Source organism: Scyliorhinus torazame, chromosome 8, assembly GCF_047496885.1.
Source record: "Scyliorhinus torazame isolate Kashiwa2021f chromosome 8, sScyTor2.1, whole genome shotgun sequence".
Taxonomy (NCBI): Eukaryota; Metazoa; Chordata; class Chondrichthyes; order Carcharhiniformes; family Scyliorhinidae; genus Scyliorhinus; species Scyliorhinus torazame.
Genome location: NC_092714.1, coordinates 73375069 through 73394035, shown reverse-complemented (window position 1 = coordinate 73394035; position 18967 = coordinate 73375069). Strand labels below are relative to the sequence as shown.

At 44.8% G+C, this 18967-nt stretch overlaps 1 protein-coding gene across 1 annotated transcript in view; it reads left to right on the top strand.

Moving 5' to 3' along the window:
* atg3 (autophagy related 3) overlaps nucleotides 1-17837 on the top strand; it is a 56109-nt gene extending 38272 nt beyond the window's left edge. The window contains exons 7-11 of the mRNA XM_072513825.1: nucleotides 469-506; nucleotides 2977-3129; nucleotides 4833-4960; nucleotides 8669-8737; nucleotides 17362-17837. Of these exons, the coding sequence (XP_072369926.1) occupies nucleotides 469-506; nucleotides 2977-3129; nucleotides 4833-4960; nucleotides 8669-8737; nucleotides 17362-17443 (470 nt within the window). The 3' untranslated portion in view covers nucleotides 17444-17837. The remainder of the gene's footprint in view (nucleotides 1-468; nucleotides 507-2976; nucleotides 3130-4832; nucleotides 4961-8668; nucleotides 8738-17361) is intronic.
* The last annotated feature ends 1130 nt before the right edge of the window (nucleotides 17838-18967 follow it).

Here is an 18967-nt window from a genome sequence, read left to right as displayed (position 1 = left end):
TCCACAATTAGCCAATTTCATTATAAATATTGCCGTTATCTGTGTATTACAGCAATAGTACTTATCATTGAACTGCTGTGTTCTATTTGTGGTCCGCAAGTTGCTATTTTAGTTTTGGCTACTGGTTGCCCCAACTTTGACTGAATTGCATTCAGATAGGTGAAGATAAAATAAAGCATTCTGTTCAGTGATCTGTGCTACTACACATGTACAGATAATCTGGCAATCTGTTCATATGATTATATTGTCAGATTGATAATCGCTTATAGTCACAAGTAGGCTTCAATGAAGTCCCTAGTCACCACATTCCGCTGCCTGTTCGCGGAGGCCAGTACGGGAATTGAACCCGCGCTGCCGGCATTGTTCTGCATTACAAGCCAGCTGTTTAGCCCACTGTGCTAAACCAGCCCCTGATATATAGTTTCTGTTCTTGTTCCAACATATTGATAAATGTTTCCTTTTTCGCAGCCTATGAAGAGAGTGGCTTGTTAGAAGATGCAGATGATGTAAGTTACAAAATGCTACAATAGTAGAGTAAAACATGTGTATGTTTTAACTACTCCCATCACCCAAGTTAAAATATAGTGTAATAAACTCAGCTTGTCATGAAGCATCATTGGCAAATGAGACACACTGGCAGATGAAAAATATTTGGCTGATTCGGGAAGAAGCTGGGAAGTTTCTCTCTGACCCTCCAAAGCAAGAGGCTATGGTGATTGAAATCACCAGTTCCAGTTTACGCACCTTCTTCCTGTAACTTGAGATGTCTTCCACTTATGGGAGTTTCTCCAGAAACCCTTCTGCAAATCACATTCGCAACACAAGCTGGCACCCTAGTCCAGAGAATGACATCTCTGCAAAAAAAAATCACATGGCCAAATGCAATTTAATTAAGGAAAGCCTGCATCAATTTCTTTTTTTTAAAATATTTTATTGAAAATTTTTGGCCAACCATCACAGTACATTGTGTATCCTTTACACAGTAATATAACAATATAAATAACAATGGCCAGTTTTATAAACAAGAAATAAATAATATATAAACAAAAACAAAACTAAATGGCAACTGCCTTGTCCCAGATAAATATTCTCCAAAAATATGTTTTAACAGTCCAATATACAATTATCTATGACAACAACCTATACATATTATACTTATATACTTATATATTAACATCCCTGAGAATCCCTCTGGTTCCTCCCCCCCCCCCCCCCCCCCCCCCCCCGGGCTGCTGCTGCTGCATCAATTTCTTAAGGGAAAATCATGTTTAACTAACTAGCTGAAGTATTTTTGAAGAGGTAGCAGAGAGAGTCAATGAGGATAATGCTGTTGATGTGCATGCACATGGATTTCCAAAAGGCATTTGATACAGTGTCACATAACCGACTTGTGAGCACTGTTATAGCTCATGGAATAAAAGGGACAGTAGCAATATGGATATGGCTGAGTGACAGGAAACAGAGAGTAGTGACTAATGAATATCTTTCAGGCTGGAGGAATTTTTGTAGTGGAGTTCCCCAGGGTCAGTGTTGGGTCCTTTGCTCTTCCAGATTGTACGTTAATGAACCAGATGTTGGTGTACAGGGCTCAGCTTCAAAATTTGCGGATGATACGAAATTCGGAAGCATTGTAATCTGTGAGGAGGGTAGTGTAGACCATCAAAGGGAAATGACAAGTTGGTGGAATGGGCGGACAGGTGGCGGATGAGGTTTGTGCAAAGAAATATGAGGTGATTAATTTTGATAGGAAGAACATGACTAGACCGTATGAAACAAAAGGTACAATTCTAAAGCTGGTACAGGGGTAAAGGGACCGTGTGTATATGTGCATAAATCATTCAAGCTGGCAGGACGGTGGTTAGTAAAGCATATTGTATCGTAGGCTTTATTAATAGGAGCATAGATTATAAAAGCGAAGAGGTTCTGCCTCAGTTGGAGTATTGCGTACAGTTCTGGGTGTCACGCTTTAGGAAGGATGTGAAGGCATTGGATAGACTGCAGAAAAGATTTAAGAGAATTGTTTGAAGGATGAGGAACTTAAGTTATGAAGCTAAATTGGAAAAGTTAGGATTATTTTCCTTGGAGAGGCTGAGAAAGCTGATAAGAGTTATTCACAATCATGAGTCTGAACAGAATTGTCAGGAAGAACCTGTTTCCACTGATGAAAGAATCGACAATGAGAGGCCACAGATTTAAAGTAATTGACAAAAGAAGCAAAAGCAATAAGAGAAAGAAACTCTTCACGCATCAGGTGGTCAGGGTGTGAAATGCATTGCCTGAAAGTGTGATGGAGGCATGTTCAGTTGAGACATTCAAAGGTACTGTTATTTGAAAAGGAACAATGTGCAGGGTTACAGGGAGAAGGCAATAGAAGAGCACTAGGTGAATTGCTCATTTGGAGAGCTGGTGCAGGCAGACACAATGGGCTGAATGGTCACCTGCGCTGTTACAATTCTGAATACCTTTATCCCTATATACACATGTTTAAGTGGCATGTATCAGAGATCTTTAAAGACTGCATAGTTTAACTATTATCCTTGCAAATATTTCCCTTAAGAGTTACCTAAGCCAGTTTCTAATACTGGACGATTGGAAGTCAGAAAGTTGCCCACAATTTGTAAATAAACCTGAATCCAGAAATAAACAAGCAGGATCAGGTAACAAAAGGCTGATAAATAACCACCTGACTAACACAAAACAGATATCCTGACCTCTGGTCTGCATGATTCTCAGGCAGGACCTTCTAGGATTCAAGTATTTTTCCTCTTCGAAAAAGAAAGTCAGAATACAGACACACCTAGCTTATCCTTGCTTTCCCCTCTAGGTACTGGCGCATGGCTCTACAGGTTAGAATAATATAATTCAAACGGAGGGAGAAAGGAAGATTTTATTTAAATGCAATCACAAAAGTGATACAATTTGGATTTCAGTAGGCTATAACTGAAACCAGATACTTTTTACATTGTTTTACACTAGGCAACCCTGGATACCAGTAAGATAGAAGCAAACAAGCCCAAAGCAGATGCTGCTGGAGAAGATGGGATTCTTCAGACGAGAACCTATGATCTATACATTACTTACGACAAGTATTATCAGACACCGAGACTTTGGTTGTTTGGTTACGATGAGGTAAATAAATCATTATTTTCCAAGCATTGTTATGTAAGAAGCACAGTATTTCACAAATCTTTCTCTGGGCTTTATTTCCATGAATATTATTGATTATTTTATAAGAGTATGATGTGTGGAATATTTTTCTTTTTATATAAATGTTTTTTATTGGGTTTTTGAACAAAGTATATTTGCCGTTCTGTATACAGGATATGATATATATATATTATATATATATATATTAGAAGAAGAGAAGGGCACACACACAAATCACAAAGGGGAAAAAAAAAGTAACAATACGAGAGAAATACAAAATCAATTATTTACACACATAAGTAGGCATCTGTTCGTGGGGGGGGGGCGGAGACTGGGGGGGTAGATATACATTTGGGTGCTGGAGAGACAATTACAGAGGGCAATACTCGAATGGTGCTGGTGTTGTCCCTTGCTTGTCCCGGTCAGATTTCCCTGCCGTTGTCGTCTCGTGGTTACTTCCGCTTCAGCCGGCCCTCCCGTCTTCCGCCTGTATTCTCCTTTTCCTCTGTTCCTGTGGATGCCAAGTTTGTTAACGTTTCCCTGCCTCCTCTATTGTTCCTTGTTTCTTCCCTCTTTCCCCCCCCCCCCCCCCCACCTCCCCCCTCCCTGTGGTTCGCCTTTCCTTCCTCTTAGATTTAGCTGTGTTTCCCCCCCCCCCTCTCCCAGTCTATCTCTGCCTCTCATGCTTTGGCTACTTTCCCCTGGTTCTTGGCTACCTGGCTATTCTTCTGCTTGTTTGTTGGCCAGAAACAGGTCCCAGAACAATTGGGTGAATGGCTCCCACGTTTTGTGGAAGCTGTCGTCTGACCCTCGGATGGCGAATTTGATTTTCTCCATTTGGAGAGATTCCGAGAGGTCGGACAGCCAGTCTGCAGCTTTGGGTGGTGCTGCTGACCGGCAGCCGAACAGGATTCTACGGCGGGCGATCAGAGAGGCAAAGGCAAGGGCGTCCGCCCTCCTCCCCAGGAATAGACCTGGCTGGTCTGAAACCCCGAAGACCGCCACTTTTGGACATGGCTCCACCCTCACCCCCACCACTTTGGACATTGCCTCGAAGAAGGCTGTCCAGTACTCCACAAGTCTGGGGCAAGACCAGAACTTGTGGGCGTGGTTGGCCGGGCCTCCTTGGCACCGTTCACATCTATCCTCAACCTCCGGGAAGAACCTACTCATAGGGGTTCTTGTTAAGTGGGCTCTACGTACCACTTTTAGTTGCGTCAGGCTGAGCCTTGCGCATGTGGAGGTGGAGTTGACCCTATGCAGTACTTTGCTCCAGAGTCCCCACCTTTTTTCGATCCCCAGGTCCTCCTCCCATTTCATTTTCGTTGCGTCCAGTACGGTGTTGGCCCCTTCTACCAGTCGGTCATACATGTCGCTACAGTTTCCTTTATCTAGTATGCTTGCGTCCAGTAACTCTTCCAGTAATATCTGTCGTGGCAGTTGTGGGGTATGTCTTTGTCTCCTTTTGTAGCAAGGTTTTGAGTTGCAGGTACCTGGCTAGCTGGAATTTCTCTGTCAGTTCATCAATTGTTGCGATCCTGCCGTCCGTGTATAGGTCTGATGTGTGGAATAAACCAAATTATATTCTTTTAATGTGGTGCAAATTTTCTGTACGTGAAGATGGATGTGTATAAAACTATATTAAAACTTGGGTATAGTAATTTTTTTTATTCTGACATCTTCAGCAACGACACCCACTGACTGTTGAAGAGATGTATGAAGACATTAGCCAGGACCATGTCAAGAAAACAGTGACAATTGAAAATCACCCTCACTTGCCTCCACCTTCAATGTGTTCTGTTCATCCATGCAGGTATTTATTTATTTAATTTTCAATAGCCTAACCTTTAATTTGGAAATTAATGATTTATAAATGTTCATTCAAATGAAACAAAACAAAGCTCCCTGGTAATTTATAAAACATCTGGGGCGAAATTGTCCGGAAACAGTGCGATGTCCGCCGACTGGCACCCAAAACGGCGCAAATCAGTCGGGCATTGCGCCGCCCCAAAGGTGCGGAATGCTCCGCATCTTTGGGGGCCGAGCCCCAACCTTAAGGGGCTAGGCCCGCGCCGGACGAATTTCCGCCCCGCCAGCTGGCGGAAAAGGCCTTTGGTGCCCCGCCAGCTGACATGGAAATGACATCTCCGGGCGGCGCATGGGCGGGAGCGTCAGCGGCCGCTGACGGCATTCCTGCGCATGCGCAGTGGAGGGAGTCTCTTCCGCCTCCGCCATGGTGGAGACCGTGGCGAAGGCGGAAGGGAAAGAGTGCCCCCACAGCACAGGCCTGCCCACGGATCGGTGGGCCCCGATCGCGGGCCAGGCCACCGGTAAGGTAGGTCCAGCCGGTAAGGTAGGTGGTTTAATCTACGCCGGCGGGACAGGCATTTTAGCGGCGGGACTTCGGCCCATCCGGGCCGGAGAATCGCGGGGGGGGGGGGCCCGCCAACCGGCGCGGCGCGATTCCCGCCCCCGCCGAATATCCGGTGCTGGAGAATTCGGCAACCAGCGGGGGCGAGATTCGCGCCAGCCCCCGGTGATTCTCCAACCCGGCGGGGGGGTCGGAGAATCTTGCCCCTGATTTTCAATAATATATTTAACCTGAATTATTGATAAATACTTAATTTATCTATTCTCAAAAAATATTGGAACGAAGGGAGATTTCTAAATTTCTGCATGTAGCAGTAGAAATTTAAATATTCATTTATCAAGCATCTAGCATGCAATTGATAAGTAAACACATGCTGCCCTTAAAATGAAACCAGGATAACGTTGAGGCTATGTTTTTTGATATTCATAGTACTCAACATCTTTTTGATGAATTCAATGAAAAAATGTTAGTTATGAATGTAGCCTGATGTAAAATAAAATATCTCCGTGGAATTGCTTGCGCCTGTGGATTTTCCTAACTATGCATCATTTGCACTTTGAGGCTCAGGTGCAGTCAGTTGTTGCTCTGTTGATTATAAACCAACATGAAAGGTGTTCCACCTCGGGTGGCAATGCACTCTCCTACCACTCCCCTCCATAGGGAAGTCTAATTACTTGACTCCGTTCTTCCTAAGAGTTTTTAGAGTGAAGCTGTAATGCTGATTTATTAAGGAACAGGAACGCCAGGAAAAACTGTCTGTCATTCCAGGTTCTCACTGCAGTACATCAGTGACTAAGAAACCCTTCTATTCATTTCTGGAAAATCTAAAAAATATAAGCCTGTAATCTCTTGACTCCCCAGCATCACCTTTTAGGGGTACCACAAAGATGCAATAGGGAATTCCTCTGAGGTTCCCTGGTAAGGGTTTGCGTGGCAATTGTCCAGAAGCGCTAACTTTCCTGGACAATTGCGCTGCAATGAGAACCATCCAACAAGTGACTTAAATCACTAACTTCAGATGGTTGTGGCAGTATTAGGCTAATAATTACTCTGGAAAGAGTTAGAAAAAGTAAAATCACTTCTAACCAATTCATAATCAGCGATTTTAAATATCCAGATTGGTCCTCACACGGGATTCGTTCCGCACTCCTCCCCCTTCCCCTGGCCTTCTCCCACTCCCCTGGCCCAACTGGACCCCACCCCTCCCATGGTCCCCATTGGTCCGTTTCCTTTGGACTCGACACTGGGGACCAGCTGCGCAACCTGAATCTTGTTCGGTCTGAGTCAGGCAAGACAGGCACTGAAAAAATTTAGCGTAGGTAAGTGGGTATGAAGTGGCACCCCGACGCTGATTCCGAGGAAGTTATGGCCCATAACCTTTTGTGTAAGAATATGCCATCTCCAAACTGTAGGCTGTGCAATGTCATTATGTATCTTTCTCACTGTCATTCTAGTTCAACTGACCCTCTGCTGATTGCACAACATTCTGTCTGTGCAGATTAAACTAGTTCCTCATCTTTAGTTCATTAATGTCTGACAGCACGTAATTGTCAGTAAATAGCAGTGCATTTTGTAAGAAATATGTGATCACTGGCACATCATTTGACGTATGACCAATGATGATTGTGGATTACTTTTATTTCTGGCCTTTATTCTGTCTTTTGTTTTTAATATTTTATCTATGGCTCCTCAGCCTAGATACTGAGAACGATCTATTTCTACCTGTGCTCCCGATCCTTTAATGACTTTAAACATTGCTGTCACATTGCCCCTTTATCAGCATTCTAACAATTAAAACCACTTTGTACCAGTCTACCTGCCTTATTTGTAATCTCTCATAGCAGACTGTGATATATGCTACACACTCTCTGGACTCTCAGCGGACTTGTTATTTTATGGAGCCCTATACTGCACACATTGTTGTAACTGAGGCCTTATTAGTGTGATGTATCACAATGACACTTGTATATCATTCTCCACTTACAGGTGGAACATGTACTTTGTCTTCATATTGTCGTAGCAGAAAATGGTATTTCACAAATGAATGTTATTTGGAAAGATAGCACACTTATTGCTTCTTTGCCAATTCTGGGTACTTGGCAGCAGCAGATAGCCAGAACTGGGCAGTGTTCATCCTCACAACTTTATTCACAGCAAGCACTCTTGGGGCAGTTCCACTTCTGATTTTCCATGCAGATGACAAAGACGTTGAGCAAATGTTGTAAATAGATCACAAACGCAGGTGTGCTTATCTGTTTACATGTCAAAATAAATACTGCCAATGTTTTGAGAATGAGCAAGGGTCCTATTCATGCAGTAACTATCATCAGAAACCCAGTCAGTTGTGGAAACATACCTGAAACTCCATTTCTCTGTCTAGTTTTCCAAATCTCGCTAAATGTTGTAATCTTGTCACTTACTTTGCATATGACGGGTGAAAGTGAAGAGGTGCCATGGGAGCGATAGGCAGACATTGCAATAAAGTGTCACTCCACAGCCTTGCCAACACACTGCTAATCATTGCACTTGTTTCACAGACCCCGAGTATGTTGTAGATTCCCCAACCAGGGGGAGACAGCCTCCCATTAGCTCTTTACCACATGGCTTTAAAAATGTTATCTTGTGATATATCTATACTTCCATTAGCTTTTTCACAGCCTTATTAACCTGAGGTGCTACCATTTAATGTCCTGCAAACCTGTGCCCTAAATGCCTCTCCTCTTCCTCAGCACCGAGTCTACATCCAATTCAGTGTAGAATTACTGTTTTTTTCATAAAATGGATCACCTCAATTATTTGTAGTGACATCCATATTTTGCTCATTCACCACCATATCAATATCTCTTTTGCAGCATTCAAGAGGAATTCAAAAGAATTAACTGCACCGCTCATTGATTTTGGGTATTGTCTGCAAATTTTGACAGCCCTCTAGGCTTGTATCCAAATCATTAATATACACATGAACAGAAATGCGCTCATTCTTGTCCGCATCCTGAGTCTAAGTCTCTCTTTTTTTTTGTCCTGTTTAAATGACAAAGCAATAATGTAACTTGATCATTCCTGAGATCACTTGTATTTGCTCTCTTCTGTCAGGGCTCTTTGTGTATTTGTAAACAGTAGTTTAAAAGTATCTAACTTCTTGTGTTACAGACATGCGGAGGTAATGAAAAAAATTATTGAAACAGTTGCAGAAGGTGGAGGTGAACTCGGTGTACATATGTATCCTTGGAGGTTAACAAACACTCAAAATGTTAATAAAAGCTTAGATTTTCATAGGTTTCTCTTTTATTGGTTAAAAAAAATACATTTATCTAGTATCTTTAACACAATTTCTAACCATTGCTTTCCTCACCAGCATCATCGCCATTTACCCTTGAAAAAAGGCCTATGAAACAACTGATCTCAGTCTTGGTGACGTTGTCTCCTAGTCCACTGTAGCTCACCTTAATGTTTCAATGCATCTATAGAAAGGGTTGGCCAAAGGGATTATGGGATAATCTTAGCCAGTCAGAAATCATCTGAAACACAATGAATACTAGAGCTTGTTCCCACAGCAGCAGTTCAACTGATTAATTATAATTTGCTGAAGGGAAGTAACCTTAGCAGAGAGTATTATGACCTCGCTTCTAAATTCCCTTTGTTGGCATCTTATTCCACTGTGGAGTCTTGGTCATTGAATATTTTTAAGGCTGAGTTAGATAGATTTTTGATTGACAAGGGTTATGTGGGCGGTTAAGAAAGTAGAGTTGCTGCTAGAATCAGATCAACCATGATCTCAAATGGCAGAGCAGGCACAAGGGGTTAAATGGCCTACTCCTCGTATGTTTGTATGTATAACATGAACAGCAGTCATGTATATCATAGACTGATTACTTGACCCATGGTTGACTACATGGTCTGGTTGCCGAGACTCCACGCAGTCTGGAGTTGGACTTCTCTATGCTCTGTGCCAATAGGTGAAGCTCACAGCCAGATTGCCCAGTGCACTGTCCTCTTTGATAGGCTGAATCGTCAAGGTCTTCATCTTCATCCTCTGCAGCAGGACGAGGAGATATGAAGTTGCTCTCCAGGGACATGCTTTTTTTAAATATGTTTTTGTTCTCCATTTTCACATTTTCCTTAAAAATTTACACCCCACCCACAAACAGTAAACGGTAACAAATACAAAATCAATCCCCTTAACAATACCAACGATCCCATCCTCCCACCACCCCAAACAATGGCCCACCTGTCAATATACGCATCCAAAACAACAAACCCTCCCAATGTGGCAACAAAAAAAAAAGGAGAAAAAGAAAAAGGAGTCCGGGACCGCCCATGGTCACCATTGACCTATAGAGTCCACTCCTCCCCCCACTATACTCAACGCCCTCCAACCTCTGAAAGAGTACCGTACATGATACCCAAGAGTTGTACCCCCCCAGTCTCCAACTCCTCCCGTCCACTACCTCTTGTAAAACTCCTCCCAACCTCGGTTCCTTCCCCCCAACTTTCCACCCCGGCTAGACCACTCGGACCCTGTTCTGCCAGGCTCCGATGGCCGCAGCCCCTCCCCCAACTCCCATTCATTGGCCGGCTTAAACCGGCCAGCGTGGAGACCCCCGCCCGGGTCCCTTTCCACCTTGCCCGGCCCTAGGAAAGCCCAGAAATCCCCTTTTAGCACACAAACCCCGCATATCCACCTACACCCCAAAGAGTCCTTATTTCGAGTGAATGTCCCATCACTTCCCTTGTCCAAATATATACAACATTGGCTCCTTTAGCCCATACACCCGCATGTAGTGAAACAAAAAAGAAAACAATACAGTCATGAGGTTACATCGGCACATGGCCATTTCTCAATTTCTCAGTTCTGCCACAGTCCTTCTGCCTTCACAAACTCCTCTGCTGCTTCCGCCGTTCCAAAATAAAAGTCCCTGAGCTTGTAAGTCACCCTCAGCTTCGCTGGATATACAATGCCGCACTGCACCTTGCTAATGTACAGTGCCCTCTTCACCCGGTTGAAGGCAGCCCGCCTCCTCGCCAGCTCCACCGTAAAGTCCTGGTATACACGTATACCAGCTCCAGCCCACTGCACCACCCGCTTCTGCTTGGCCCAGCTCAGGACCTTCTCCTTCACACTGTACCAACGGAAGCACAGAGTCACTACCCTTGGCGGCTCACTTGCCTTTGGTACAGGCCTCCACGACCGATGAGCCCGATCCAGTTCATATCGGATGGGATCCTCCCCCTCCCCCAATAGTTTCGCCAGCATCACGGCAAAATACTCAGTCGGCCTCGGTCCTTCAACTCCTTCGGGCAGCCCCACAATCCTCAAATTCTGTCGCCTGGATCTGTTTTCCAGGTCTTCCATTTTTCCTCGCAGATCCTTGTTAATGTCCATCACCTTCCGCATCTCTTTCCCCATCGAGGCAAGTTGATCACCGTGCTGCAATACCGTCTCCTCCACTTCCTTCAGCGCCTCCCCTTGCTCTCGCACCTCCGCCACTGCGCTCGCCACCGCCTTCGTCACCGGGGAAATCGCCTCCTCCACCAGCACACTCAAAACCTCTCTCATCTCCTTCCTCATTGTCTCCATGTATTTTGTAAATTGCCTTTCGAATTCCGCAGCCATCACCTTAGTTATTTCTTCAGCCGTAAGCAATGCGGCCTCCCCTGGTGCTCCAGCCTCCATTTTCCTTGGTGACCCCGCGGTGACCTTTTCACTCCCCGACGGACCTTCAGCTGTTTTCCTTAGGGACGTTCTTTTGCTCACCCTCGACATTTTTCTTCACTCTGCCTTCACTCTGCCGCCTCTGTGCCTTCTCCCTGCTTTTGCAGCCTCCGTGGACCCTGGGACCGGGCTTAAAGCCCCGAAAATGCCGTTCCCGAACGGGAGCCCTCCATTGTGTGGCCGCCTCCCTCCCGCCGTCACCGGAAGTCCCAGGGACATGCTTTCTGGATGATATTATTAACTCGCTCTTGCTCCTGACCACTTCTCTTCTGTGAAATTTCTGCACGCTGCCCTTAAGTTGATCTTTGTTTGTGTAAGGTTGAATGATGCTATATCTTTTGGAGGGACACTGTCCTCTTCCTCCAGTCATGCTGTGTCCTCTGAATTTTCAGCATTAGAGAGAGTCAAGTGTTAGTAGTTGGTGGTTGGCTTAGCAACAGTGCCTTCAGTACCTTCCAGATCATTAATGTATATTGTGAAAAGTTGTGGTCCCAGCGCAGACCTCTGAGGCACACCACTGGTCATGGTGTTAGGGGCAATGTACTGGCATGCATAGAAGATTAGTTGACTGGCATAAGGCAGAGAGTGGGGATAAAGGGATCCTTTTCAGGATGGCAGTCAGTGACTAGTGGTGTTCTGCAGGAATCAGTGTTGGGACCACAGCTATTCACGATATACATTAATGACCTGGAAGAAGGAACTGAGGGTATTGTTGCTAAGTTTGCAGATATAAATGCATGTAGAGGGACAGGTTGTGTTGAGGAAGCAAAGAGGCTGCAGAAGGACTTGGACAGGCTTAGGAGAGTGGGCAACTAAGTGGCAGATGGAATACAATGGAGAAACGTGTGAGATTGTACATTTTGGTAGGAAGAACAGAGGCATAGACTATTTTCTAAATGGGAAAAAACTTCCGAATTCGGAAGGAAAAAGGGACTTAACATGCAGGTTCAGTTGGCAGTTTGGAATGGAAATGCAATGTTAACATTCATGTCGAGAGGGCTAGAATACAAGAGCAGGATTTGACAAGCTTTGACAAAGGGTCATCTGGACTTGAAACGTTAGATCTTTTCTCTCCCTACAGATGCTGCCAGACCTGCTGAGATTTTCCAGCATTTTCTCTTTCGATACAAGAGCAGGATGTACCTATGAGGCTGTATAAGGCTCTGGTCAGATTTGGAATATTGTGAGCGGTTTCGGGTCCCATATCTAAGGAAGGATGTGCTGGCCTCGGAGGGGGTCCAGAGGAGGTTCATAAGAATGATCCCTGGAATGAAGGACTTGTCATATGAGGAGTGGTTGAGGACTTAGGGTTTGTAATCAATGGGGTTTAGAAGGATGGGGGGGGTGATGGATCTTATTGAAACTTGCAGGATACTGAGAAGCCTAGATACAGTGGCTGTGGAGAGGATGTTTCCACTAGTGGGAGAAACTAGAAACCAAGGGCACAGCTGCAGACTGAAGGGACGATCCTTTAAAACAGAGATGAGGAATTTATTCAGCCAGAGGGTGGTGAATCTGTGGAACTCATTGCCGCAGAAGGCTGTGGAGGCCAAATCACCGAGTGTCTTTAAGGCAGAGGTAGATAGGTTCTTGATCAGGAGAATGGAGATGAGAAACATATCAGCCATGATTGAATGGCAGAGCAGACCCGATGGGCCGAACGGCCTAATTCTGCTCCTATGTCTTATGGTCTTATGTTATTTTCTAGTAAAGGCTCAAATCCACCTTTATCAGTTATCTAATAACCAATCTATAAATGTACTGCATGAGATGTGGAAAATGAGAGATGAACAGAGTCTGTTTGGGATTCAAGGTAGCACAGCTGACTATGGGAGTTCAAAACTAAAAGAACCATCTTTGGCAGATTCTGTAAGCCATTATCAGAATCAGGTAAGTCTGTAAAACCCCAGGGTACTGATGATGGTTGGTCAGCCAGTCTGGCTCAATAATGAAACCTGGCAGATAAACCATTTGACTGAGAGCTGGACTTTTTCCCCACTTAGCTTGAGATAACCCTGCAAACAAGTGTTCATAGGTTAGTTAGTTTTAGCTGGACGTGCAATGGAAAGCATAGCAGTGTTCCAAACTACCAGGCTGTATCATTTTAATAGATTAGCCTCCAGCAGTACATTCGGTTGGGTTTCCTAAAATTTGGGATTTGCCAACCTGTGCTTAAGCTCTCTGGACTTGTGTGAGTGGGATGCGCTAGTTTAGGATGAGAATGTACACTCTGTAGGACATGGAAGAAATTCTACATGTGCGGTGTTGTAAGACTTCGTACTGTGCTCACCCCAGTCCAACGCCGGCATCTCCACATCATGGCTACCATCGACACCGCAAACTGCTGGGTCAAAGTGGAGAGGATCTCCAGGAAGATCGCGCATATAGACACTGACATTAAGTTTCTACAAAGATGCAAGAAAGCAGACAAGATCCCGAAAGGGCTACAGATCACAAACCCACTCAAGTCGACCTACAACACAGACTATGCTGAGAGACTCTGCCGTCGCACCTCTCTCACACTCCTCAACCACCTCGTCCGCCAGCTCTACAGCAGACGACGCAACCTGGAAACCAAGATAGAGGCCATATTCTCAACTTGCGCTCAGGATGCAGCAGACCAGCTGCGGAACACCGCCAAACAGATGAGACAACAATACTATGCCACCTATATGCACACCAAGAACAGAAAGCTTGAGAAACTTGGCATCACCACCGGCAGCAACCAAGCCACCCCCGGTGCCACAGTAGAAAACAATACAGGGAAATCTATTGTCAACTTGTCAGACTACACCCTTCAACCAGACGAAATTGAAGTCCTCAGCAGAGGGCTCAATTTCTGCACCACCACCAAAATGGACCCCATCAGTCTCGCGGCAGACACTGAGGAATTCATCAGGCGAATGAGGCTCCGGGAATTCTTCCACAGACCCCAAGAGGCCAACAGCGAACCCAAGCAGACTATCAATGAACCGGAACAGCAGACCGAGAGATCTGCGGTGCGGCAACCGAAGAGGAAAGAGTCGAATTGGACCCCTCCGGAAGGCCGCTGCCTTAGACTCGACATGTATGCTCAAGCCGTCAGGAGTCGCGCCAATGCCAGATTCATCAGTCGCATTCACAAGACAGCCCCGAACGTCACCCAAGCACAACGCAATGCCATCCACGCTCTCAAGACCAACCGCAGCATCGTCATCAAACCAGCAGACAAAGGAGGGGCCACTGTCGTACTGAACAGAACGGACTACTGCAAAGAAGTATACCGACAACTGAACAACCAAGAACACTACAGACAGTTACCCACAGATCCGACCAAGGAACACATCCGCCAACTTAACAGACTGATCAAGACCTTGGATCCAGATCTTCAGAGCACCCTATGTGCTCTCATCCCACGTACTCCCCGCATTGGAGATCTCTACTGCCTCCCAAAAATACATAAGGCCAACACACCAGGCCGCCCTATCGTTTCAGGTAATGGGACCTTGTGTGAGAACCTCTCTGGCTACATCGAGGGCATCTTGAAACCCATCGTACAAGGTACGCCCAGCTTCTGTCGTGACACGACGGACTTCCTACAGAAACTCAGCACCCATGGACCAGTTGAACCAGGAACATTCCCCGTCACAATGGACGTCTCGGCACTCTACACCAGCATCCCCCATGACGACGGCATTGCTGCAACAGCCTCAGTACTCAACACCGACAACTGCCAATCTCCAGACGCAATTCTGCAACTCATCCGCTTCATTCTGGATCACAACGTCTTCACCTTCGACAACAAGTTCTTCATCCAGACGCACGGAACAGCCATGGGGACCAAATTTGCACCCCAATACGCCAACATCTTCATGCACAAGTTTGAACAGGACCTACTCACCGCACAGGACCTTCAACCGACGTTGTACACCAGATACATCGATGACATTTTTTTCCTTTGGACCCACGGCGAAGAATCACTGAAACGACTACACAATGACATTAATAAGTTCCATCCAACCATCAGACTCACCATGGACTACTCTCCAAAATCAGTTGCATTCTTGGACACACTCGTCTCCATCAAGGACGGTCACCTCAGCACTTCGCCTTACCGCAAACCCACGGATAACCTCATGATGCTCCACTTCTCCAGCTTCCACCCTAAACACATTAAAGAAGCCATCCCCTATGGACAAGCGCTCCGTATACACAGGATCTGCTCAGACGAGGAGGAGCGTAACAGACATCTACAGACGTTGAAAGATGCCCTCGTACGAACGGGATATGGCACTCGACTCATCGATCGACAGTTCCAACGCGCCACAGCGAAAAACCGCACCGACCTCCTCAGAAGACAAACATGGGACACAACCGACAGAATACCCTTCGTCGTCCAGTACTTCCCCGGAGCGGAGAAACTACGTCATCTTCTTCACAGCCTTCAACACGTCATTGATGACGATGAACATCTTGCCAAGGTCACCCCCACACCCCCACTACTTGCCTTCAAACAACCGCGCAACCTCAAACGAATCATTGTTTGCAGCAAACTACCCAGTCTTCAGAACAGTGACCACGACACCACACAACCCTGCCATGGCAATCTCTGCAAGACGTGCCCGATCATTGACATGGATACCACTATTACACGTGAGAACACCACCCACCAGGTACGCGGTACGTACTCGTGCGACTCGGCCAACGTTGTCTACCTCATACGCTGCAGGAAAGGATGTCCCGAAGCGTGGTACATTGGCGAGACCATGCAGATGCTGCGACAACGAATGAATAGACATCGCGCAACAATCACCAGGCAGGACTGTTCCCTTCCAGTCGGAGAACACTTCAGCAGTCAAGGGCATTCAGCCTCTGATCTCCGGGTAAGCGTTCTCCAAGGCGGCCTTCAGGACCCGCGACAACGCAGAATCGCCGAGCAGAAACTTATAGCCAAGTTCCGCACACATGAGTGTGGCCTCAACCGGGACCTGGGATTCATGTCACATTACATTCATCCCCCACCATCTGGCCTGCGAAATCCTACCAACTGTCCTGGCTTGATGTAATTCACACCTCTTTAACCTGGGGTTACCCCATCTCTGGATCTGTAAAGATTTAATCACCTGCTAATGGTCGCATTCCAAGCATTGTTTGGCATCTTTGAATTTGTCTATATTTGTGTTTCTGGAACATACCTCTTCATTCACCTGAGGAAGGAGCTGCGCTCCGAAAGCTAGTGACATCGAAACAAACCTGTTGGACTTTAACCTGGTGTTGTAAGACTTCGTACTGTGCTCACCCCAGTCCAACGCCGGCATCTCCACATCATCTATATGAGTGTTGCGGCTCTTTTACATGTGCCAGTACGTATTTGACTTTCTAGAGAAATAATTACCACACATGGCACATGAACCTTTGTCAAATAGCTCACTTAAATTTAATATACTTTGATTGAACTGACTTTATTTTGAAATTAATAGAATTGAAAATTGCACGCTGTATACAGTACACTTCTTTAGTCAATTTGAAACCGCTGGGAAGGCAATAAGACCATGAAGAAATCCTTTTGTAAAAGAGTTTTCAATGACTTTCAATTCAACTTTGCCATGTCTGATCAAATACTTTGCCAGGTCTTTGCTTTGGAAATCAAGAATCATGCATAAAGAGACTGGGAAATGTATCCAAAGGATGTAAGCTAGTTTCAGTCACATCTGGGTTTGGGATTGATCTTCACAATCCTCTGTACCCAAACTGTGCTGTCATGAGTGTGATGCGTTCTGCAAAGTGTTTTCTCCCAGGCTGCATATCAATATTTTATGATTTAAATCTGACAAAAGAAAGGTGGGGTAGTCACCAAGTATGTGCATCAGATCTTTCCTTCATTATATTTAGACCTATGTGGCAATGCATGGTTCCCCTTTTTAATCTCATTTCTACTTTTTCCATCTGTAAAATAGTTTGACGCATCCACAGTGAACATTGAATAATAGTGTTTCTTAATGTTAATCTCTTCAGCCATTAGGACTTCCGGGGCACAGGAGTATTTAGATTTGTAATGGTTAAGTATTAATTTGTATTAAAAACAAAAGGGCAGTGCAATTGTTTATTACACTGATTTTTAGTGATGTTTCCTTAACCTATTGGTTTTCAGGTACCTTCTTATTTTTTTGAAATTTGTTCAAGCAGTCATTCCAACAATTGAATATGATTACACAAGGCACTTTACCATGTAACTTCAAAGTTTACACAATCAGAATATTCTCCGACTATGTTCTGGGTTGACAACGTGCTGCTGCCTTTCAACCGTAGATAATAATTCACTCAACATAATTCTGACCATTGCTTGTTCAGGTTCAGTTCCTATTTACAGAACTTCTGTAATGAGATTGACAGGAACTTGTCTGCTTATCCAAATGAAGAGGCGGATTCAATTATGAAACTTATTTTCTTCTATTTTTTCCATGAATTCCTCATTTTGTGCTCCCCGTTCTACTTTTGAGTAAACAACTAAAGTAAATGCATACTCTCTTATTCATGTTTCATTGCATTTTGAAAGTAAGATGTATTGACATCTATTAAACCAATTTATATTTGCAGTAAACAAATAAATGAAAACGTCTGACAAAGGTTTTCTTAAAATGTTCTGTTTTTCTTTCAAATGGGATTGCAGCACATTCCAGGCCTTGTGTATGTTTGGGTAAAATATATATTTCACATTTAACTGGAAAATAGTGAACATAATTAGCATTCAACAAACAAGAAGGCAATCTAAATTCAGAGCAAGATACAGGGAGGGACTATAATTTTATTCTTCAAAGGGTGGCACAGTAGCTCAGTGGTTAGCACTGTTGCTTCACAGCGCCAGGGACGAGTTCTCCCCGTGCCTGCGTGGGTTTCCTCCGTGTGCTTCGGTTTCCTCCCACAAGTCCCGAAAGACGCGCTTGTTAGGTGAATTGGACTTTCTGTATTCTCCCTCGGTGTACCCGAACAGGCGCCGGAATGTGGCAACTAGGGGATTTTCACAGTAACTTCATTGCAGTGTTAATGTAGCCTACTTGTGACAATAATAAAGATTATTATCATTACCACTATGATCTTGTGCCTATCCTATTTTAGTATTAAATTGTTCCATCGATTGTCAATATGTCATAATGCTTGTTTTTTTTCAGATTTTAATTTCACCATATTGTGGACTGTTTGAGATGGATTGAAAATTGTAAATTAGATACAAGACCAAAGGTTTCTCAATATGTCTTAATTTTTATTGCCATTAAAAATGTAGTATTGTTCAGTACCTTCTGCAATTCTAAATACAATTTCACAGTGTTCTTTAGAGGCGGATTTACAGTGAAACACGCTGTGCCTAGATCCAGAGCCCTGAGCAATTGGGTGGGGGGCCCCAGGCAATGCAGAGTGGCATTAGATTCTGATTGGTTGAATTCCCTTAAAGGGGGAAACAGACTGGTCCGAAGTCCGAATGTTAAGGCACGCACAAGGAATGAGAGTGTCTAGGTGAAGAGGTAGAGAGGCAAAGGCAGAAGATCCTGTGTTTTACTTTTGTGACAAAAGGTGCAACCAGCAGATTTCTCAATGCAGGGCTGAGGGTAGGTGAGATACCCTCAATTACGACTCAGGAGAGGAGTTCGATAATACAGAGGCTTTAATAACCAGAAAACCAGACAGCTGCCGAGAAGTGTGCTCACTGCACGCTGCCTGCTGAACATAACCATATATGCAGCTTCCTGGGGGCGGAGCCG